At 43.6% G+C, this 25806-nt stretch overlaps 1 protein-coding gene across 6 annotated transcripts in view; it reads left to right on the forward strand.

The window, feature by feature from the left end:
• The window catches only part of PNPLA7 (patatin like domain 7, lysophospholipase), a 213438-nt gene that overhangs the window by 21076 nt on the left and 166556 nt on the right, over positions 1 to 25806 (forward strand). For 3 of the 6 annotated variants that reach the window (XR_013221223.1, XM_077284546.1, XM_077284551.1), the window contains exons 2-3: positions 18197 to 18228; positions 18877 to 18951. Coding sequence is in view for 5 of the 6 variants with exons in the window: in XM_077284546.1 (XP_077140661.1) it covers positions 18199 to 18228; positions 18877 to 18951 (105 nt within the window). In the remaining variant the exon portion in view is untranslated. Of the gene's footprint in view, positions 1 to 14236; positions 14298 to 17058; positions 17079 to 17175; positions 17230 to 18196; positions 18229 to 18876; positions 18952 to 25806 lie in introns of those variants that run through there. The other 3 variants (XM_077284547.1, XM_077284550.1, XM_077284548.1) reach the window with 3 other exon arrangements.

The raw sequence follows: 25806 nt of genomic DNA on the forward strand, positions 1-25806 counted from the left end.
GCCTTTGAGTTTATTGCCTGACTCCACCTACAATAAACACATTTCTGTAACATAATGCCAAGAAAATATGTTGCACCCTGCTGCTGTGCATTTTCCACACAAATCCTACTTTATGTAAGGCAAAGGTCTATTTATACAGAGCTATTCGGGGGGGGCGCATGGGATTGCCGCCATGTAATGCATCTGTATCTCTGGAGCTCAGCCACAGTGCTCTTGTGGTTCTTTACCTCTCTCACCAAGGTTCTTCTCCCACGATTGCTCTGGACGGCCAGGTCTAGGAAGACTTCTGGTGGTCCCAAGCTTCTTCCATTTGAGGATTATGGAGGCCTGTTACAACAAAAATTCTGTTGTAACCTTGGCCAGATCTGTGCCTTGCCACAATTCTGTCTCTGAGCTCCTTGGCCAGTTCCTTTGGCCTCATGATTCTCATTTGGTCTGACGTGCACTGTGAGCTGTGTGGTCTTATATAGACAGGTATGGGCCTTTCCAAATCAAGTCCTATCAGTTTAATTAAACACAGCTGGACTCCAATGAAGGAATAGAATCTTCTCAAGGAGGATCACAAGGAAATAGACAGCATGTGACTTAAATATGAGTGTCTGACCAAAGGGTCTGAATACTTATGACCATGTGATACTTCAGTTTTGCTTTACAAAATTTGCAAAAATTTCTACATTTTTTTTTTTCAGTCAAGATGGGGTGCAGAGTGTACATTAATGAGAAAAAATGAACTTTTTTGAATTTACCAAATGGCTGCAATGAAACAAAGAGTGAAAAATGTAAAGGGGTCTGAATACTTTCCGTACCCACTGTATGTAACAATGTTACATAGGAGTATGCTTTTCCCTGGATACATGTAATAATGTTACATAGGAGTATGCTATTCCCTGAATATATGTAACTAAATGGAGGCCCGATGCTATGGCATCGAGAGGGCGGTAATGGCACGCTGAGGGCAGGCTTTGCTGCATTGAGAATCTCTTCCTCCCCCCCCCCATGTGGTCACCCACCTATCCACTCTCTCTTTCCCCATGTGCTAACTTCTCCCGTCTGTGCTCTCTCCTTTGACCTGTCTACCTCATGTGCTATCCCCCCCGTCTCTCTCCTTCCTGTGCTGTGTTCTCCCCTCAAAGACAATACTAACATTACAGCAGGAGATCGCAGAGGATACATTTTGTGATGTAAAATATTTTTTAAAACCAGTGAAATATTTTACCTCACAAAATGAATCCACTGTGATCCCCTGCTGTAATGTCAGTATTGTGTTTTGCTTCCTCCCCTGCCCAGGAGATGTGCTATGCTCCGTACACAGTCAGACACAGGCAATTTTTAAAATGAACTTTCGTTTGTGGGAAAACCCCTTTAACCCCTTAAGCCCCGAGGGTGGTTTGCACGTTAATGACCGGGCCAATTTTTACAATTCTGACCACTGTCAGAGAGGTTATAACTCTGGAACGCTTCAACGGATCCTGATGATTCTGACATTGTTTTCTCATGACATATTGTACTTCATGATAGTGGTAAAATTTCTTCGATATAACTTGCGTTTATTTGTGAAAAAAATGGAAATTTGGCAAAAATGTTGAAAATTTTGCAATTTTCCAACTTTGAATTTTTATGCCCTTAAATCACAGAGATATGTCACACAAAATACTTAATAGGTAACATTTCCCACATGTCTACTTTACATTTTACACAAAATTTATTTCAGCTCCAATTTGTTTTATTTTACCAAGGGTAACAGGAGAAAATGGACCCCAAAAGTTGTACAATTTGTGCTGAGTACGCTGATACCCCATATTTGGGGGTAAACCACTGTTTGGGCGCATGGCAGAGCTCGGAAGGGAAGGAGCGCCATTTGACTTTTCAATGCAAAATTGACTGGAATTGAGATGGGATGCCATGTTGCGTTTGGAGAGCCCCTGATGTGCCTAAACATTGAAACCCCCCACAAGTGACACCATTTTGGAAAGTAGACCCCTTAAGGAACTTATCTAGATGTGTGGTGAGCACTTTGACCCAACAAGTGCTTCACAGAAGTTTATAATGCAGAGCCGTAAAAATAAAAAATCATATTTTTTCACAAAAATGATCTTTTCGCCCCCAATTTTTTATTTTCCCAAGGTTAAGAGAAGAAATTAGACCACAAAAGTTGTTGTGCAATTTGTCCTGAGTACGCCGATACCCCATATGTGGGGGTAAACGACTGTTTGGGCGCATGGCAGAGCTTGGAAGGGAAGGAGCGCCATTTGACTTTTCAATGCAAAATTGACTGGAATTAAGATGGGACAGCATGTTGCGTTTGGAGAGCCCCTGATGTGCCTAAACATTGACAAGTGACACCATTTTGGAAAGTAGACCCCTTAAGTAACTTAACTAGATGTGTTTTGAGAGCTTTAAAGCCCCAAGTGTTTCACTACAGTTTATAACGCAGAGCCGAGAAAATAAAAATGATTTTTTAGCCCCCAGTTTTGTATTTTCACAATGGTAACAGGATAAATTGGACCCCAAAAGTTGTTGTCCAATTTGTCCTGAGTATGCTGATACCCCATATGTGGGAGGGAACCGCTGTTTGGGCGCATGGCAGAGCTCGGAAGGGAAGGAGCGCCATTTGGAATGCAGACTTAGATGGATTGGTCTTCAGGCATCACGTTGCATTTTCAGAGCCCCTGATGTACCCAAACAGTAGAAACCCCCCACAAGTGACCCCATATTGTAAATTGAACCTCCCAAGGAACTTATCTGTATGTGTTTTGAGAGCTTTGAACCCCCAAGTGTTTCACTACAGTTTACAACGCAGAGCCATGAAAATAAAAAATCTTTTTTTTTCCCACAAAAATGATTTTTAGCCCCCCAAATTTATATTTTCCTAAGGGTAACAAGAGAACTTGAACCCCAAAAGTTGTTGTCCAATTTGTCCCGAGTACGCTGATGCCCCATATGTTGGGGTAAACACCTATTTGAGCGCACGGGAGAGCTCGGAAGGCAAGGAGCACTGTTTTACTTTTTTCAATGCAGAATTGGCTGGAATTGAGATCGGACACCATGTCACGTTTGGAGAGCCCCTGATGTGCCTAAACAGTGGAAACTCCCCAATTCTAACTGATACCCTAGTCCAAACACACCCCTAACCCTAATCCCAACGGTAACCCTAACCACACCCCTAACTCTGACACACCCCTAACTCTAATCCCAACCGTAAATGTAATCCTAACCCTAACTTTAGCCCCAACCCTAACTTTAGCCCCAACCCTAACTTTAGCCCCAACCCTAACTTTAGCCCCAACCCTAACTTTAGCCCCAACCCTAACTTTAGCCCCAACCCTAACTTTAGCCCCAACCCTAACTTTAGCCCCAACCCTAACTTTAGCCCCAACCCTAACTTTAGCCCCAACCCTAACTTTAGCCCCAACCCTAACTTTAGCCCCAACCCTAACTTTAGCCCCAACCCTAACTTTAGTTCCAACCCTAACTTTAGTTCCAACCCTAACTTTAGTTCCAACCCTAACTTTAGTTCCAACCCTAACTTTAGTTCCAACCCTAACTTTAGTTCCAACCCTAACTTTAGTTCCAACCCTAACTTTAGTTCCAACCCTAACTTTAGTTCCAACCCTAACTTTAGTTCCAACCCTAACTTTAGTTCCAACCCTAACTTTAGTTCCAACCCTAACTTTAGTTCCAACCCTAACTTTAGTTCCAACCCTAACTTTAGTTCCAACCCTAACTTTAGTTCCAACCCCAACCCTAGCCCCAACCCTAGCCCCAACCCTAGCCCTAACCCTAATGGGAAAATGGAAATAAATACTTTTTTTTTAATTTTATTATTTTTCCCTAACTAAGAGGGTGATGAAGGGGGGTTTGATTTACTTTTATAGCATTTTTTATAGCGGATTTTTATGATTGGCAGCCGTCACACACTAAAAGACGCTTTTTATAGCAAAAAAGTTTTTGCGTCTCCACATTTTGAGACCTAGAATTTTTCCATATTTTTGTCCACAGTGTCATGTGAGGTCTTGTTTTTTTGCGGGACGAGTTGACGTTTTTATTGGTAACATTTCCGGGCATGAGACAATTTTTGATCACTTTTTATTCCGATTTTTGTGAGGCAGAATGACAAAAAAAACAGCTATTCATGAATTTCTTTGGGGGGGGCGTTTATACCGTTCCACGTTTGGTAAAATTGATAAAGCATTTTTATTCTTCGGGTCAGTACGATTACAGCGATACCTCATTTATATCATTTTTTTATGTTTTGGCGCTTTTATACGATAAAAACTGTTTTATAGAATAAATTATTTTGGCATCGCTTTCTTCTGAGGACTATATTTTTTTTATTTTTTCTTTGACGCTGTATGGTGGCTTGTTTTTTGCGGGACAAGATGACGTTTTCAGCAGTACCATGGTTATTTATATCCGTCTTTTTGATCGCGTGTTATTCCACTTTTTGTTCGGCGGTATGATAATAAAGCGTTGTTTTTTGCCACCCCCTTTTTTTTTTTTCCCTACGGTGTTCACTGAAGGGGTTAACTAGTGGGACAGTTTTATAGGTTGGGTCGTTACGGACGCGGCGATACTAAATATGTGCACTTTTATTGTTGTTTTTTTTATTTATATAAAGAAATGTATTTATGGGAATAATATATATATATTTTTTTCTTTATTTAGGAATTTTTTTTTTTTTTACACATGCGGAAATTTTTTATTTTTACTTTGTCCCAGGGGGGGACATCACAGATCGCTGATCTGACAGTTTGCACAGCACTCTGTCAGATCGGCGATCTGACTTACAGTGCTGCAGGGTTACCAGCGCCTGCTCTGAGCAGGCACTTGGTAAGCCACCTCCCTCCCTGCAGGACCCGGATGCCGCAGCCATTTTGGATCCGGGCCTGCTGCAGGGAGGAGAGGTAAGAGACCCTCGCAGCAACGCGATCACATCGCGTTGCTCCGGGGGTCTCAGGGAAGCCCGCAGGGAGCCCCCTCCCTGCGCGATGCTTCCCTGTACTGCCGGCACACCACGATCATGTTTGATCGCGGTGTGCCGGGGGTTAATGTGCCGGGGGCGGTCCGTGACCGCTTCTGACACATAGTGCCGGATGTCAGCTGCGATAGGCAGCTGACAATCGGCCGCGCTCCCCTCGTGAGCGCGGCCGATCGCATATGACATACTATGCCGTCACTAGGAATTAAGTCCCAGGTCACCTTGAGGGGATAGTACGTCATATGGGATTAAGGGGTTAATGTGGCTTCCTCTGCCTGTGGACACTTTGCACATCTGCAGCCGGGATCAGCCGAATGATTCACTCCACCTGCGCGTAATTCGCGCAGGCGCAGTAGATCAGACCGGCAGTCAGTGAATCATTCAGCTGATTCCGGTGGTGGCGTGTTTGCGACTGTGTTCCGCTGGTGGTACCGCGCAATAGGCTGGTATCAACAGCAGTTTCCATATTGAGACACCCATCACTTGGGTGACCCACTTTGGCGGTCGGTGAACTTCCTCCTCTTGGAATTCTGAGATACAGTGACATCTGGACAGAACATGAAATGAAAACATTACAACGCAATTATATAAATAGATAATGATACATAGGAGTACGCTATTCCCTGGATAAATGTAATAATGTTACATAGGAGTACGCTGTTCCATGAATAAATGTAATAATGTTACGTAGGAGTACGCTGTTCCATGGATAATACTTTATTGTATTCACAACTGTATTCAGTGGAAAGGACAGGAGGTAAAGAATGACTTCAGGCTTATGGTCTTATGTAAACAGCGCTGGATTAAGCAGTCTGAAGGTCAGATTTTCTCTTCAAGGGGGTTGACTAGGACTTTGAAATTGATAACCTAAGGAAAGTTCATCAGTATCAGATTGGGGGGGGGGAACCTCATATCATGAAGATAACTTTTAAAAAAAATAAATAAAAAAGAGAAGCTGATCTTCAGGGTTTTGACTTCTCTAACTCTGTAAGGCGGATTTCTCTAATTCTGTTGCAGATTTGCTTGCAGAAATTTCTGCAAGATTTCTGCATCTCTTGGCAGAAAAATGCAGTGGGAAATCCACATGATTTTTATGCGTTTTTGTTGAGGTTTTTCATGTGTTTTTGTAAATCCATAGATATATATCTATATACAGTACAGACCAAAATTTTGGACACACCTTCTCATTTAAAGATTTTTCTGTATTTTCATGACTAAGAAAATTGTACATTCACACTGAAGGCATCATAACTATGAATTAACACATGTGAAATTATATACTTAACAAAAAAGTGTGAAACAACTGAAATTATGTCTTCCATTCTAGGTTCTTCAAAGTAGCCACCTTTTGCTTTGATGACTGCTTTGCACACTCTTGGCCAGAGATGCTTAACACTTGTTGGCCCTTTTGCCTTCACTCTGCGGTCCAGCTCACCCCAAACCATCTCGATTGGGTTCAGGTCTGGTGAATGTGGAGGCCTGGTCATCTGGCGTAGCACCCCATCACTCTCCTTCTTCGTCAAATAGCCCTTACGCAGCCTGGAGGTGTGTTTGGGGTCATTGTCCTGTTGAAAAATAAATGATGATCCAACTAAAGGCAAATCTGATGGAATAGCATGCCGCTGCAAGATGCTGGAGTAGCCATGCTGGTTCAGTATGCCATCAATTTTTAATAAATCCCCAACAGTGTCACCAGCAAAGCACCATCACACCTCCCCCATGCTTCACGGTGGGAACCAGGCATGTAGATTCCATCCATTCACCTTTTCTGCGTCGCACAAAGACACGGTGGTTGGAACCAAAGATCTCAAATTTGGACTCATCAGACCAAAGCACAGATTTCCACTGGTCTAATGTCCATTCCTTGTGTTCTTTAGCCCAAACAAGTCTCTTCTGCTTGTTGCCTGTCCTTAGCAGTGGTTTCCTAGCAGCTATTTTACCATGAAGGCCTGCTGCACAAAGTCTCCTCTTAACAGTTGTTATAGAGATGTGTCTGCTGCTAGAACTCTGTGTGGCATTGACCTGGTCTCTAATCTGAGCTGTTGTTAACCTGCGATTTATGAGGCTGGTGACTCGGATAAACTTAACCTCAGAAGCAGAGGTGACTCTTGGTATTTTATTCCTGGGGCGGTCCTCGTGAGCCAGTTTCTTTGTAGCGCTTGATGGTTTTTGCCACTGCACTTGGGGACACTTTAAAAGTTTTCCCAATTTTTCGGACTGACTGACCTTCATTTCTTAAAGTAATGATGGCCACTAGTTTTTCTTTACTTAGCTGCTTTTTTCTTGCCATAATACAAATTCTAACAGTCTATTCAGTAGGACTATCAGCTGTGTATCCACCAGACGTCTGCACAACACAACTGATGGTACCAACCCCATTTATAAGGCAAGAAATCCCACTTATTAAACCTGAGAGGGCACACCTGTGAAGTGAAAACCATTCCCGGTGACTACCTCTTGAAGCTCATCAAGAGAATGGCAAGAGTGTGCAAAGCAGTCATCAAAGTAAAAGGTGGCTATTTTGAAGAACCTAGAATATAGGACATCATTTCAGTTGTTTCACACTTTAAGTATATAATTCCACATGTGTTAATTCATAGTTTTGATGCCTTCAGTGTGAATGTACAATTTTCATAGCTTGAAAAAGGAAACCATATCCGAAACGTTGCCACGCCGTTCAGGCATTAAAGCCCACTTTTTTTATATTTTTTTGTGCTGTTATCCTTTTTTATTCTTCACACTCACACACACTATGTATGTGTATATATATATATATATATATATATATATATATATATGTGTATATATATATATATATGTGTATATATATATATATATATATATATATATATATATATATATATATATATATATATATATACAGTGGCCCGATTCTAACGCATCGGGTATTCTAGAATATGCATGTCCACGTAGTATATTGCACAACCCAAGTAGTATATTGCCCAGTGGCGTAGTATATAACACAGCCCACGCAGTATATAGCAGTGTGGGCACCATATCCCTGTTAAAAAAAATAAAATAAATAAAATAAAAATTAGTTATATACTCACTCTCCGTCTTCCAGCTAAGCTGTCCCGATGAGCGCGCGGCTGCCGCCAGCTTCCATTCCCAGAGATGCATTGCGAAATTACCCAGATGACTTAGCGGTCTCATGGGAACAGAAGCTGGCGGCAGCCGCGCGTGCATTGGTGTATGACGGAAGGTGAGAATAGCAGGTTTTTTGTTTTTTTATTATTTTTAACATTAGATTTTTTTATTATTGATACTGCATAGGCAGCATCAATAGTAAAAAGTTGGTCACACAGGGTTAATAGCAGCGTTAACGGAGTGCGTTACAACGCGGCCCGTTAACGCTGCCATTAACCCTGTGTGAGCGCTGACTGGAGGGGAGTATGGAGCGGGCGCCGGGCACTGACTGGACGGAAGTACGGAGGGACTAATTCTCGGCCGGGCTGTGGCCGTTGGTGATTGGTTGCGGCCTGGCAGCTGCGACCAATCAGCGATGCGGGATTTCCGTGACAGACAAACAGAAGGAAGTGCCCCTTAGACGATTATATATGTGTATCTATATATATAATTGTCTAAGGGCTTTTCTGTCTGTCTGTCTGTCTGTCTGTCCTGGAAATCCCGAGTCTCTAATTGGTCGAGGCCGCCAGGCCTCGACCAATCAGCGACGGGCACAGCATGGCGACGATGATGTCATAAAGGTTGCCTCAACCAATCAGCGACGGGCACAGTCTGCCGCGAATTTGCCTCGACCAATCAGCGACGTGCACAGTATCGACGTAGATGTCATAATGGTTGCCATGGCGACGATGATGTCATAAAGGTTGCCTTGACCAATCAGCGACTGGCACAGTCTGCTGCGAATTCTGGAATCATCATTGTCCATATACTACGGGGACATGCATATTCTAGAATACCCGATGCATTAGAATGGGGCCACAGTCTAGTATATATATATATATATATATATATATATATATATATATATATATATATATATATATATATATATATATATATATATATATACTAGATTGTGGCCCGATTCTAACGCATCGGGTATTCTAGAATATGCATGTCCCCGTAGTATATGGACAATGATGATTCCAGAATTCGCGGCAGACGGTGCCCGTCGCTGATTGGTCGAGGCAACCTTTATGACATCATCGTCGCCATGGCAACCATTATGACATCTACGTCGATACTGTGCCCGTCGCTGATTGGTCGAGGCCTGGCGGCAGACTGTGCCCATCGCTGATTGGTCAAGGCAACCTTTATGACGACATCGTCGCCATGCTGTGCCCGTCGCTGATTGGTCGAGGCCTGGCGGCCTCGACCAATCAGAGACGCAGGATTTCCAGGACAGACAGACAGACAGACAGACAGACGGAAAAACCCTTAGACAATTATATATATATATATATATATATATATATATATATATATATATATATATATATATATATATATATATATATATATATATATATATATATATATATATATATATATATATATATATATTGTATCTACAATGATGTCATATTGGTTGCTATGGCGACGACGATATGAAGGTTGCCATGGCGAACATGTTATAATGGTTGCCATGGCGACGATGATATACTAATAGGTTGCAGTGGTGACAGATATGTCATTATGGTTGCCATGGCAACGGTGATGTCATAATAGGATGTAAAATTGATGGTTATGTCATAATGTTTGCCATGGTGATGATGATGTCATAGTAGGTTGTCCTGGCGACAATGATGTCAGAATGGTTGCCATGGCGAATATTGTGTCATAATGGGTGTATGGGCATGGAGGATGTGTGATGAGTATATGGGATGGAGGATATGTATGATGGGTATATGGGCACGGGAATATGGGATGGAGGATGTACATGATGGGTGCATGGGACTATGGGATGGAGGATGTGTATGATGGGTATATGAGCGCGGAATTATGGGATGGATGATGGGTATATGGGCACGGGATTATGGGATGGATGATGTGTGTGATGGGTATATGGGCAGGGGATTATGGGATGGATGATGGGTATATGGGCACGGGACTATGGGATGGAGGATAATCATTATTATATTATTTGTTATAACTAACCACAGTTAGTTACTATGCCCGGGCAACGCCTGGCTCTTCAGCTAGTAAAGATATATTATTGGTAAAAAAAGGGATTGTGATGTAATTTCCTTGTTCAACCTCTTCAGCCACATACCCTCATTAGTATTAAATAAAAGCACAAACACACACCAGCCTATGTAGGAGCATTAAGATAATTAACCTACATATGCTGTAACAGAAAAAGCTACTGTCAGAAATCTGCGTGAAATGCAATATCTGTTTATATTTCAAAAAATTTAAAAAAATTGCATGGGCTCCCACATAATTTTAATAACCAGCAGAGGGAAAGCCGACAGCTGAGGGCAGATGTTTATATTCTGGGAAGGAGCCAATAGATGAAAGTTCACAGTCTATTAATATCAGCTCACAGCTGTTTGCTTAACCTTTACTGCCTAGTTTACAAGGGAACCCCAGAAAAAAATTGACATGTGGTCCCCCTATAAAATTCGAACCAGCAAAGGTTAGGCAGACATTTGAGAGCTGATATTAAAAGCCTGAGAAGGGGCCATGAATGTTGGCATCCCCCAGGCTAAAAACATCAGCTCTCAGCCACCCCAGAAATGGTGCATCTAACAGATGCGCTAATTCTGGCACTTAGCCTTGCACTTCCCACATGCCCTGCAGCAATAGCAAGTGGGGTTGATGTCACCTTTTGTATTGTCAGGTGACATCAAGCTCACAGGTTAGTAATGGAGAGCGGTCTATAAGACGCCGATCCATTACTATTTCTATAGTTACATGGTAAATAAAGACACAGCCAGAATAAAGTCCTTTATTTGAAATACACAGACTCCTTTATTGAATCTAAATTTACCATACTTACTGAATGCCTAATCCACGACGCCCTCATCTCCTGCAACAAAAATAAAATAATAAACCAACATGTAATACTATCTTGTCTGATGTAGTCCATTTAATACCGAGTGTCCCACGGTGATCTCACGTGTAGAACAGTCACATTGGGAGATGTGACCGCTCTACCCAGCCGACGGCGATACACTTAAAGGAGGTAATCGCTCCTGCAGTGTATCACTGTGCTGCCGTGAGAGTTCACTGGAGTTCATCATCTCTGGTGCTCTCTCGGCACCGCTGCGTAAGAACTTTCCCACACAACTGATGAACTCCGATGAATTTTCACAGCGGCTGAGTGATACACTGCGGGAGCGATCACCTCCTTTCAGTATATCGCCAGCGGCTGGATCGAAGGTTGGGTGTGGGTAAGTCTCTGGAGACCATGTCACAGATGTATGGAGGAGACAGGTTGTGGATGGCTTTGTATGTCATGGCAAGGGTTTTGAACTGGAGCCTCTGGACAATAGGAAGCCAGTGACGGGCTTGGCAGAGAGGAGAGGCTGGGGAATAATGGGGAGACAGGTGGATTAGTCGGGCAGCAGAGTGTAGGATGGATTGGAGTGGTGCCAGAGTGCTGACGGGAGGCCAGAGAGTAGGGGGTTGCAGTAATCGAGGCGGAAGATAAGGGCGTGCACTAGCGTTTTTGTGGTTTCATGGTCAAAGAATGCACGGATCCGGGAAATATTTTTGAGTTTGAGTCGGCAGGGGGAGGCAAGGGCTTGGATATGAGGCTTGAAAGAGAGGGCAGAGTCGAGGATAACCCCGAGGCACCGAGCATGCGGGACTGGGGGAAAGTGAGCAGCCATTGACATTGATGGAGGGGTAGAGTGAGAAGGGGGAAAGATGATGAATTCTGTTTTGTCCATGTTCAATTTTAGAAAGCAAGCAGAAAAGAAAGCTGAAATAGCAGACAGACATTGTGGGATTTTGGACAGTGGAGGTGAGGTCGAGTTCAGATAGGTAGATCTACGTGTCATCGGCGTAGAGATGATACTGCAAACCGTGGGATTCTATGAGTTGTCCCCAGGCCGAAGGTGTAGATGGAGAATAGCAGGGGCCCTAGGACTGAGCCTTGGGGAACACCGACAGACGGGGTGAGGTGTGGGAGAGGGAGACACATATTCTCTGCCCACACACAGAGACACACTCACATATTCTCCGCCCAGATACACACACACACACACACACACACACACACACACACACACTCACACAGTGGCGTAACTACAAAGTTATGGGCCCCGGTGCGAACTTCCAAATGGGGCCCCCCCCGCAGCCCTGCCATACAACTCAAGGTAACCCCCATAGAATACAACGCAGCCCCCCTCATAGTGCTCCATACCGTTGATTATTGCCCCATAGATGCTCCACATAAAGCTGCCCCATATATAATGCTCTGCACCGTTCATTATGGCCCCATAGATGCTCCATAGAAAGCTGTGCCATATATAATGCTCTGCACCGTTCATTATGGCTCCATAGAAAGCTGTGCCATATATAATGCTCTGCACCGTTCATTATTGCCCCATAGATACTCCATAGAAAGCTGTGCCATGTATTATGCTCTGCACCGGTCATTATGGCCCCATAGATACTCCATATAAAGCTGTGCCATATATAATGCTCTGCACCGTTCATTATGGCCCCATAAGATGCTCCGCACAGCCACTTGCCCCTTATAGTGCTGCACAAGCGTTATGGCCCCATAAGATGCTCTGCACAGCCACTGCCCCTTATAGTGCTGCACAAGTGTTATGGCCACGTAAGATGCTCCGCACAGTCACTTGCCCCTTATAGTGCTGCACAAGTGTTATGGCCACGTAAGATGCTCCGCACAGTCACTGCCCCTTATAGTGCTGGCGCTGCACAAGCGTTATGGCCCCATAAAATGCTCCGTACAGTCACTTGCCCCTTATGCTTTTGCTGCCATAAAAAAAATAAATCACATACTCACCTCACCTCTCTCTCTTCGCTCAGGACCCCCGGCACTTTCAATATTTACCTGGCTGCTCCGTCTTCGGCACTGACGTTCAGCAGAGGGCGCACACTGACTACGTCACCGCGCCCTCTGACCTGAGCGTCACTGCCAGAGGACGCTGATGACAGAGCCGCACCGGAACGAGGAGCGGTAAATATCGCGCAGCGCTGTATACTCACCTACTCCCGGCACGGTCCCTGGACGTCCCTGCTTCTTCCAGCGCTGCAGATTCTTCCTGTATTGAGCGGTCACAGCAAATAGCTGTAGGACCTGCGATGATGTCACTGCCATGTGACTGCACTAATCACATGGCAGTGACATCATCGCAGGTCTTACAGCTTTTTGCTGTGCAGCAGATCCATCCTGGTGTTCTGTGGATGTCTTTTGTTCTCTGGTATCAGCCATTACATCAGACGGCCAGAGCTTACTGCGTCTGCGCAGGACACCAGTACACAGCGCAGGGGCCGGTTTTGAAAGATAACAGCGCTGAGGGGGCGGCGCCGAAAGCGCAGGAAGATGTGAGTGACGGCAGAGGAGCTGGCCAAGCTGGGGAGTGAGGACCCGCCTACCTGGCTAGAGACAGGAATGGTGGCTAAGTATAAAAACGCTTTATTTGGGGTATACTTGAACCTAACACTAAAAGAGCCACCTTGTTAGAATGCAGCATTACTGCTGCACAAGGTGGCTCTTTTAGTTTATAACGGCTGGAGCGGGGTGACAGTGGCCCTTTAAGTAATCCCATTGCGTTTTTTTTCCGGGCGGAAAAAACGCTGCAGAAACTCTACAAATCCACAAAGTGTGCACATAGCCTTAATGTCTCTACACCCACAACTTCTCATGAAGCGACTACTGTAGCATTGCATGCTGGCCTTTTATACAACCATTCGTGGCATCCATGGACATGCCAGAGTGTTTTTACAGAGTGGCTCTACATTTTGGCATATGGGCAACTTCCTAATCTGGCAGATGGATAGTTGTTTTTTTTTTTGTGAGGCGACAAACCCCTTGAGATCATAAGGTACGCGGGGTTCAATCTCACTTTTTTTTTTCATACCCTGGGTCAGCAAGACTCTGCCTTTTGTGATTATTGGGCACACATAATACATATAGTAGTAATCATCAATTAAATAGAGAGGGTTAAGAACGTTACCTGTAACCAGGTAGGTGCATCTGCATTTCCTTCCTAACATGTGTGGCTGAGCATTAACTATTTCCCTGCTCTCCTTTCTGTCTCCTGTCCTTAATGCTGACCCTATCCCTAGTTGTGGACTTTTTCCCATAATGCCTGCGTTCCAGTCTTCGATCCTGCAGCCCTTACGGGAGGTAGGTCTCTTTTTCTCCATCCTGTCTGCTGAAAAACATCTGTTCTCCTGGCTCAACATCTGTCCTCCTAACCTACTCCCCCATTAAGGCCGGGTTCACATTAGCGTTTCTGTGCGCAGCGTATGATCCGCAGGGACATGCTTTTGCATGCGGATGCCTACGCATGCGTCGTTTCGCGGTGTGCGGCTGTGTCCGGAGAACGCAACATGTTGCATTTTTTGAGGCGTCAAATATTGTGCAATCATCTGCATGCAGGTGATTGCGGATGATTGCGTCAAAAAAACGCATTACTGTCTATGGGAACGCATTGGTACCCAAGGACATGCGTACACATGCGTTCGATACGCATTCATACTTTAGAATTCGCATGTCCAGAAAATGTCACCGCCCCCACCATGCGCATAAAAACGGCAAACGCATGCCAAAACGCATTTAAATGCATGCACATGCAGCGTTTTTGTTTGCCTCATGCGCAAGATGATGCGCAGGCGTAAGCATGCTTTTGCATGCGCTTTGGCATGCTTTTGCACATGCAGGCGATACGCTGCGGACATATACGTATATGTGAAATTAGCCTAACTTGGTGATTTATAAACTGTTTTTGTTTTTTCTGCAATTTTGCAATAAGTGCATTAAAGTAAATTGTATATAATCTTTTCAATCAATGCCATTTTTTTCTCTTTAGAATAATGGCAAAAAAGGTCTTGGCCGAAATAGCTTAGTATAATTGTACTTTAAAGAGCACTCCCTTCAAAATGTTTATCCTATTAATATATTGCAATCATCATGTTGTATGGCACTATTTATTTACAATTGCTCATTTTGCCTGTCTGTCCAGTTTTTTCTTCTCTGTTCCATTAGGGTAAGTTCACACAGGGCGTTTTTGCTGCTTTTTTTTCTGCAGCAAAACTTGATCTTCTTGGCAGGAAAGAAGCTGCATCAAAAACACAGGTTTAGGTGCGTTTTTTGGTGCGTTTTTTTTCTCTTTGTCATTGCTAATGTCCTTGAATTTTCAGCAGCAAAAATGCAGCAAATAATAATACCTGCTTTTTTGCTGCACTTTTTCAACACCCATTCAAGTCAATGGGTGAAATAACGCTGAAAGGACTGACATGCTCTATGTCCAAAAACGTAGCAAAGCACAAAATACTGATCACACAAAAAAACAATGTGTGCATGAGATTTCTGAAATCTCATAGGCTTTGCTGGTATTGTAAAAAGCAGCTGAAAATTAGCATAAAAAAAGCAGCTGAAAATTAGCATAAAAAAAGCAGCACAAACGCCCTGTGTGAACTTACCCTTAAGGTACCTTCACACTAAACGATATAGCTAGCGATCCGTGACGTTGCAGCGTCCTGGATAGCGATATCGTTTAGTTTGACACGCAGCAGCGATCAGGATCCTGCTGTGATATCGCTGGTCGTTGAACAAAGTTCAGAACTTTATTTGGTCGTCAGACCGGCGTGTATCGTCGTGTTTGACACCAAAAGCAACGATACTAGCGATGTTTTACACTGGTAACCAGGGTAAACATCGGGTTACTAAGCGCAGGGCCGCGCTTAGTAACCCGATGTTTACCCTGGTTACCAGTGTAAAATGTAAAAAAAACAAACAGTACATACTCACCTTCGCGTCCCCCGGCGTCCGCTTCCCACACTGACTGAGCGTCGTAAAGTGAAAGTGAAAGTACAGCACAGCGGTGACGTCACCGCTCTGCTGTTAGGGCCGGCGCTCAGTCAGTGCAGGAAGCGGACGCCGGGGGACGCGAATGTAAGTATGTACTGTTTGTTTTTTTTACATTTTACGCTGGTAACCAGGGTAAACATCGGGTTACTAAGCGCGGCCCTGCGCTTAGCAACCCGATGTTTACCCTGGTTACCCGGGGACCTCGGCATCGTTGGTCGCTGGAGAGCGGTCTGTGTGACAGCTCTCCAGCGACCAAACAGCGACGCTGCAGCGATCGGCATCATTGTCGCTATCGCTGCAGCGTCGCTTAATGTGAAGGTACCTTTAGGTCTATGACTTCACGTGATTTAAACCAACTAGCTGAGTACTTCTAAGCTTTATGTAGATACAGGAGGTGTATTTTCCCTGTATGATTCATAAGTCACTGCAAAAGTCCCTGTCGGGGGAGGAACAGAACAGCTGGGTCAGGAGTTGAAAAGGGGATGATAAATGCAGGGACAAGAGACTTCCTGTTTCTACTTAGAGCAGAGAAAAGAGAAGAATTAGCTGGGTAGAAAGGCAAAATGGGCAATTGTATGTACACAGTGCCATATACTATGATGATTGCAGTATATTAAGAGAATAAAATCTGATGGGAGGAGGAGGGCTTTTTTAGTGCAAGTCTGTTTGACTTCTGTAAAAGTAAAGCTAAAGGGATACAGCAGTCTGCAGAGCATCGCAGCCCCTTATCTGTCAGTGAATGGACTCGGTGCCCAGACCCCAACAAGACCATGGACACATGTCAGAAGTTAGACATCTTTCCTCTTGCGGTGCCCATTGGCTGACGGATTACCCTGTTGTTTTGCTGCTTACATTGTGACAGGTTGTTGTGCAATGTGGTTTTATGGTGCAAAGTTCCTTATTTTGCATCTTGTTTCCAGCCGTTTGTTCCTGCTTGCACAGAGCTTCTTTGCACTTTTCCATTTTGTTTATCACTAGTGGAATCCTTGAGCTCTCTTGTCGATTATAATTTACAGTTCTCAGGTTGCATTGCGAGGTTACACACTAATATTGTTGGCGCCAATCATTACTTGTGTTCCTAACATTATTTTGCAGGTAAATGTTGGAAAATGAAAAAGTGAGAATCCTATTCATTTCTATACATTTGTTTTCCGTAATGTTATTTTTTTATCGTTCAGGGAACGCTGATACCTGCTGCCCAAACCACGTGCAGCATCTATCAGACACTTGCTATCATTTCATCTAGGTATGTTTCACTCTGAAACGCTGCGGCCAATCAAAGGGTTAAAGGATTAGTCCCATCTTCATAGATGGACATTCTCAGATAGTACTTTTGTAATTTACTGCATTTTAAAATGTTAAAGCCTATTAACACTTTTTTTGTTTTCAACTTGTTGCCTTTGGACACTGACCACTGCTGCTGTGTAGCTCATAAGCTCTACGCTGAAGCAAGCTGGGATGAAAAGGTAACCGCTTGCCCCAGCGATACTGGCCAGCTTTGAACCCTTTTCAACTGAAAAGAGCTTGTAAGCTCTGCATATGTTCTGCTGCCTGTCAGCAGTGGTCGGTCTCCAAGGCAACGAGCCACAAACAAAAATGTTAATACATCAAGAATGACTAGAAATTTTAATAAGCTGTAAGTTGATGAATTACTTGCTTTTACAAGCTCTATCCAACAATGCTCATTTATGATAATGCGAATAACCATTTACAAGCCGGCCCGGGGAGTGGGACCACGCCGCAGAGGTGTCCAGCCGAAGAAAAGGGTCACTGTCAGCTTCTCCCCCAGGCTGACAGGTCTACACATATAGCTTGGCACATCCTCTCTATGAATACCTCATGTATATGTCCTGTTTTTGTGATACATGTTTTTAATATTTGTTAAATAAACGTTACTGATTTTATTTGTGGTTTATGGATACTCTGTATCCATCTTTAGGCGATACATATAGGGAGAGGCCTGTCACTCAGGAGCGGTGGGGAGAAGCCGACAGGGACTGGCCTCTTGGACTGTTACAGAGAAAAACCTACCTGGCTGATACGATACAGCCGCTGGCTGATACACGCTGTCTGTGATTCGGGCCAGCATGTATCCGCTGTCGGATGCCAGTAAAAATAAAATACATTTATACATTGTATACAGATTTTTCTTCTTTTTTTCAAATTAACGTATTTTCTATATTTTAATTTTATTGCATTTCTGTTATTTTCAGACATGGCTGAGGAAAACGGCAGTTGCATGGAGGTATTGTATACATATATACCATGTATCAGAGTGCTATGTGTATATACAAAATGTTATAATAATACAGTATTCAGGATGCCCTTTCAGTAAGGATCAGAATTAGGACAGCGTTGATAACGCCCTCTGCCCAGCACTGGCAGATTTGCATTTGATGACTGTGCTGTGATTTTGACCTTGCTTTTTCTCTGTGCCCAGAGGCTCGAGTCGTTTTCATTGCAGCAGTAATTGTTCATAGTGTCACAACTCTGAAAACTGATCTGCTGACCTTCCACCCAATGGCGGTGGCTTCCAGCAGCTGTCCGATGTGTGATATGAGGCTTGGAGATTGGAAAACTGTGTATTGTGCCAGAGTCATGGGTAGAAGCAACGTAGGTCTATCCTCCCGTGCCATTTGTGCTCTTCTTCCTGATTTCGGCCACTGATGACAGTCGCCCATGGGGCTCCTGGCACGAATAGGAGACATGGTATTCATTGGAAACACGGCTTGCCCCTCCAGAGGGGTACTTAGCAGGATTTTGGCTTTGTTGACTGAGGAAAAGCCATTAATATCTGAGGTCATTCCTTTGATGTGTTTTAATATAATTATATAGGTATTTTATTTTTATTATGTATGTGTAATCATGTGCTTATTTTTTTTTCTTTCTTCAGCCAACTTTTGCTATGGGCATAGACCTTCCTAGCAGAGTTCTCCAGTTTGTGGAAGAGCGCCTCCAGACCACCATGGTAAGACTGAAGTAACAGTTTTTATTAAATTATCCTTTGCACTTTTTCATATTGGCTAAAAAAAAGTCTCTTTTAAAAAAAATATGCATTAGAAGAGGAATACGGCACATCTATTCAATCGATAAAGGAACAATATTTATTGAGGAATCAATAAAAACAGAGTGATCTGCTGTACAAGATAAAAACCTGACGTTTTTGTCATGGAAAATGCCCTTTAATCATAGGCTATGTAAAGAATCATGGGACTCTGGTTTTAAGTATTAAAGAACCAGTAACATCAATGATGACAAACTGATTAGTAGAGAAACTGCTGCGTATGAAAACCTATCACAGGTAAGGACAGAAATGCTTATATTGGTCAATGACGTGAACATGCATAAAATAAAACACATTGAAGGCCATAATATAAATGTCAGACAAGAAATAATCACATTTGGAATGAAAAAGGAAAAAGCAATGAACCACAAATCACCTATAACACCTGTTATAAACTCCTATCCAAAAGTAAATTGATTAAAGGAATGATCAAATAAACTCAAATGCATGATTTAAGGCAAGAATCACAAATAATACATAAAAAAATAAATAATTTGTATAATTCGTGCCATAGGATATTTTGATTAGAGATTTAATGTCCAAACTGTGTCTCCTAAGACCAGTTGTCTTTGCGAATAACCCCCCCCCCCCCCCTTCAGAGGTGTATCTAGGTTTTCTGGCACCCGGGGCAAGAATTCAGTTTGGTCCCCCCCCCTCCCCTCTACCAAGGACATATGCGATTTGCACACTTAGTCATGTACCCATGAGCTCCTTTTCCCTGATGCTCAGTGTTCAGTGAAAAACTGAGAGAAGCAGAAGGGAAGCTCGTCGTCACAGGACCATAAGTCTGAAAGTCACATATGAGTGAAGTGTCCATGTGACGACTACTGGAACCTGCAGAGCTGAATTCTGACATTGCAGCTTCTGAATTCTCACAACGCATGCACTGCACACTTTTAGGATTCTCCCTTGCCGGTCGACAGTCATGTCAGCACAAGTTTGTGATTTGTATACTTCTGACCACATTCCGTCTAGTCAGCATGTGACCGCGTGTATATAAATCACCAGCACGAGAGAATCTTGACAGCATGCAGTGCGCACTGTGAGAATTCAGAAGTCTGCAGTCACAAAGAATGACTGCGGACTCATTACAAACCTGGACAACCCCTTTAACCCCTTCCCGACATGTGACGGAATAGTACGTCACATGTCGGGACCCCCGCTTTGATGTGCGCTCCGGCGGTGAGCGCACATCAAAGTCGCGACATGTCAGCTGTTTTTTACAGCTGACATGTGCGCGCAATAGCGGCGGGTGAAATCGCGATCACCCGCCGCTATTAACTAGTTAAATGCCGCTGTCAAACGCAGACAGCGGCATTTAACTACCGCATCCGGCCGTGCGGCCGGATATGAGCGCATCGCCGATCCCCGTCACATGATCGGGGGTCGGCGATGCTCCTCCATTGTAACCATAGAGGTCCTTGAGACCTCTATGGTTACTGATTGCCGGTGGCTGTGAGCGCCCCCCTGTGGTCGGCGCTCACAGCACACCTGCAAATCTGCTGTGTAGCAGCGATCTTATGATCACTGCTGCATAGCAGAGCCGATCGGGCTGTGCCTGCTTCTAGCCTCCCATGGAGGCTATAGAAGCATGGCAAAAGTAAAAAAAAAAAGTTTTTAAAAATGTGAAAAAAATAAAAAAAATATAAAAGTTTAACCCCTTCCCGACATTTGACGTACTATCCCGTCGAGGTGGGGTGGGCCCGTATGACCGCCGACGGGATAGTACGTCATAGCCGATCGGCCGCGCTCACGGGGGGAGCGCGGCCGATCGCGGCCGGGTGTCGGCTGCATATCGCAGCTGACATCCGGCACTATGTGCCAGGAGCGGTCACGGACCGCCCCCGGCACATTAACCCCCGGCACACCGCGATCAAACATGATCGCGATGTGCCGGCGATGCAGGGAAGCATCGCGCAGGGAGAGGGCTCCCTGCGGGCTTCCCTGAGCCCCCCGCAGCAACGCGATGTGATCGCGTTGCTGCGAGGGTCTTACCTCCCTCCCTGCCTGCTCCAGACCCGGATCCAAGATGGCCGCGGATCCGGGTCCTGCAGGGAGGGAGGTGGCTTCACAGACGCCTGCTCAGAGCAGGCACTGTGAAGCAGCCTGCACTTCTCGCAGATCGGTGATCTGTCAGAGTGCTATGCAAACTGGCAGATCACCGATCTGTATTGTCCCCCCCTGGGGCAAAGTAAAAAAGTAAAAAAAAAAATTTCCAAATGTGTAAAAAAAAAAATAAAAAAAAATATTCCAAAATAATGAAAAAAAAAAAAAAATATTATTCCCATAAATACATTTCTTTATCTAAATTAAAAAAAAAAAACAATAAAAGTACACATATTTAGTATCGCCACGTCCGTAACGACCCAACCTATAAAACTGCCACACTAGTTAACCCCTTCAGTAAACACCGTAAGAAAAAAAAAAAAAAACGAGGCAAAAAACAACGCTTTATTACCATACCGCCGAACAAAAAGTGGAATAACACGCGATCAAAAAGACTGATATAAATATCCATGGTACCGCTGAAAACGTCATCTTGTCCCGCAAAAAACAAGCCGCCACACAGCATCATCAGCAAAAAAATAAAAAAGTTATAGTCCTGAGAATAAAGCGATACCAAAATAATTATTTTTTCTATAAAATAGTTTTTATCGTATAAAAGCGCCAAAACATAAAAAAATGATATAAATGAGGTATCGCTGTAATCGTACTGACCCGACGAATAAAACTGCTTTATCAATTTTACCAAACCCGGAACGGTATAAACGCCTCTCCCAAAAGAAATTCATGAATAGCAGGTTTTTGGTCATTCTGCCTCACAAAAATCGGAATAAAAAGCGATCAAAAACGGTCACGTGTCCGAAAATTTTACCAATAAAAACGTCAACTCGTCCCGCAAAAAACAAGACCTCACATGACTCTGTGGAGCAAATGTGGAAAAATTATAGGTCTCAAAATGTGGAGACGCAAAAACTTTTTTGCTATAAAAAGCGTCGCTGGTTTCACACTTGCGTTTTTGTCTGCAGCGTTTTTTGCACAAAAAAACGCATGCGTTTTTTCCCTATATTTAACATTGAAAACGCATGCGGTTTTTTTGTACGCGTTTGGTCGCGTTTTCAAACGCATGCGGTTTTTTTCTGCATGCGTTCATTTTCAGAAATACAACCTGCAGTATTTTCTTGCGTTTTTAAGCACATGCGTTTGTTTGCGTTAAAAACGCATGCATTTTTATCGAAAAAAACAGAAAACACACTGAAAAGCCACCCACCACCATCAAGGTGATAGAGATCCAAACCCTAACCCTAACTCTACCCCTAACCTCACCCCTAACCGTTTAATGAACATTTTCTGACAGTCATAGTGCCACGTATTTCAGTGCCACGTATTTCAGTGCCACGTATTTCAGTGCCATGTATTTCAGTGCCACGTATCACGTATTTCAGTGCCACGTGTTTCAGTGCCACGTATTTCAGTGCCACGTATCACGTATTTCAGTGCCACATATTTTAGTACCACGTATTTCAGTTGCACGTATTTCAGTGCCATGTATTTCAGTGCCACGTATTTCAGTGCCACGTGTTTCAGTGCCACGTATTTAAGTGCCACGTATCACGTATTTCAGTGCCACGTATTTCAGTGCCACGTATTTCAGTGCCACGTATTTCAGTGCCACGTATTTCAGTGCCACGTATTTCAGTGCCACATATCACATATTTCAGTGCCACGTATTTCAGTGCCACGTATTTCAGTGCCACGTATTTCAGTGCCACGTATTTCAGTGCCACGTATTTCAGTGCCACGTATTTCAGTGCCACGTATTTCAGTGCCACGTATTTCAGTGCCACGTATTTCAGTGCCACGTATTTCAGTGCCACGTATTTCAGTGCCACGTATCACGTATTTCAGTGCCACGTATTTCAGTGCCACGTATTTCAGTGCCACGTATTTCAGTGCCACGTATTTCAGTGCCACGTGTTTCAGTGCCACGTGTTTCAGTGCCACGTATCACGTATTTCAGTGCCACGTATTTCAGTGCCACGTATTTCAGTGCCACGTATTTCAGTGCCACGTATTTCAGTGCCACGTATTTCAGTGCCACGTATTTCAGTGCCACGTATTTCAGTGCCACGTGTTTCAGTGCCACGTATTTAAGTGCCACGTATCACGTATTTCAGTGCCACGTATTTCAGTGCCACGTATTTCAGTGCCACGTATTTCAGTGCCACGTATTTCAGTGCCACGTATTTCAGTCACGTTTAGGGTTAGGGTTAGGGGTAGGGTTAGGGGTAGGGTTAGGGCTAGGGTTGGAGGTAAAGTTAGGGTTGGGGCTAAAGTTAGGGTTGGGGCTAAAGTTAGGGTTAGGGTTTGGATTACATTTACGTTTGGATTAGGGTTGGGATTAGAATTATGGGTGTGTCAGGGCTAGGGGTGTGGTTAGGGTTACCGTTGGGATTAGGGTTAGGGGTGTGTTTGGGTTAGGGTTTCAGGTAGAATTGGGGGGTTTCCACTGTCCAGGCACATCAGGGGCTCTCCAAGCGCGACATGGCGTCCAATCTCAATTCCAGCCAATTCTGCGTTGAAAAAGTAAAACAGTGCTCCTTCCCTTCCGAGCTCTCCCGTGCGCCCAAAAAGGGGTTTACCCCAACATATGTGTTATCAGCGTACTCGGGACAAATTGAACAACAACTTCTGGGGTCCAAGTTCTCTTGTTATCCTTAGGAAAATAAAAATTTGGGGGGCTAAAAATCATTTTTGTGGGAAAAAAAGATGTTTTATTTTCACGGCTCTGCATTATAAACTGTAGTGAAACACTTGGGGGTTCAAAGTTCTCACAACACATCTAGATAAGTTCCTTGGGAGGTCTAGTTTCCAATATGGGGTCACTTGTGGGGGGTTTGTACTGTTTGGGTACATCAGGGGCTCTGCAAATGCAACGTGACGCCTGCAGACCAATCCATTTAAGGCTGCATTCCAAATGGCGCTCCTTCCCTTCCGAGCTCTGTCATGCGCCCAAACAGTGGTTCCCCCCGACATATGGGGTATCAGCGTACTCAGGACAAATTGGACAACAACTTTTGGGGTCTAATTTATCCTGTTACCCTTGTGAAAATACAAAACTGGGGGCTAAAAAATCATTTTTGTGAAATAAAAAAAAGAATTTTTATTTTCACGGCTTTGCGCTATAAACTTTAGTGAAACACTTGAGGGTTCAAAGTTCTCAAAACACATCTAGATAAGTTCCTTGGGAGGTCTACTTTCCAAAATGGTGTCACTTGTAGGGAGTTTCAATGTTTAGGCACATCAGGGGCTCTCCAAACGCAACATGGCGTCCCATCTCAATTCCAGTCAATTTTGCATTGAAAAGTCAAATGGCGCTCCTTCCCTTCCAAGCTCTGCCATGCGCCCAAACAATGGTTTACACCCACATATGGGGTATCAGCGTACTCAGGACAAATTGCACAACATTTTTTGGGGTCCAATTTCTTCTCTTACCCTTGGGAAAATAAAAAATTGGGGGCAAAAAGATCATTTTTGTGAAAAAATATGATTTTTTATTTTTACGGCTCTGCATTATAAACTTCTGTGAAGCACTTGGTGGGTCAAAGTGCTCACCACACATCTAGATAAGTTCCTTAGGGGGTCTACTTTCCAAAATGGTGTCACTTGTAGGGAGTTTCAATGTTTAGGCACATCAGGGGCTCTCCAAACGCAACATGGCGTCCCATCTCAATTCCAGTCAATTTTGCATTGAAAAGTCAAATGGCGCTCCTTCCCTTCCAAGCTCTGCCATGCGCCCAAACAATGGTTTACACCCACATATGGGGTATCAGCGTACTCAGGACAAATTGCACAACATTTTTTGGGGTCCAATTTCTTCTCTTACCCTTGGGAAAATAAAAAATTGGGGGCGAAAAGATCATTTTTGTGAAAAAATATGATTTTTTATTTTTACGGCTCTGCATTATAAACTTCTGTGAAGCACTTGGTGGGTCAAAGTGCTCACCACACATCTAGATAAGTTCCTTAGGGGGTCTACTTTCCAAAATGGTGTCACTTGTAGGGAGTTTCAATGTTTAGGCACATCAGGGGCTCTCCAAACGCAACATGGCGTCCCATCTCAATTCCAGTCAATTTTGCATTGAAAAGTCAAATGGCGCTCCTTCCCTTCCAAGCTCTGCCATGCGCCTAAACAATGGTTTACACCCACATATGGGGTATCATCGTACTCAGGACAAATTGTACAACAACTTTGGGGGTCCATTTTCTCCTGTTACCCTTGGTAAAATAAAACAAATTGGAGCTGAAATAAATTTTGTGTGAAAAAAAGTTAAATGTTCATTTTTATTTAAACATTCCAAAAATTCCTGTGAAACACCTGAAGGGTTAATAAACTTCTTGAATGTGGTTTTGAGCACCTTGAGGGGTGCAGTTTTTAGAATGGTGTCACACTTGGGTATTTTCTATCATATAGACCCCTCAAAATGACTTCAAATGAGATGTGGTCCCTAAAAAAAAATGGTGTTGTAAAAATGAGAAATTGCTGGTCAACTTTTAACCCTTATAACTTCGTCACAAAAAAAAATTTTGGTTCCAAAATTGTACTGATGTAAAGTAGACATGTGGGAAATGTTACTTATTAAGTATTTTGCGTGACATATGTCTGTGATTTAAGGGCACAAAAATTCAAAGTTGGAAAATTGCAAAATTTTCAAAATTTTCGCCAAATTTCCATTTTTTTCACAAATAAACGCAAGT

The sequence above is a fragment of the Ranitomeya variabilis genome, chromosome 2 (assembly GCF_051348905.1).
Source record: "Ranitomeya variabilis isolate aRanVar5 chromosome 2, aRanVar5.hap1, whole genome shotgun sequence".
NCBI lineage: Eukaryota > Metazoa > Chordata > Amphibia > Anura > Dendrobatidae > Ranitomeya > Ranitomeya variabilis.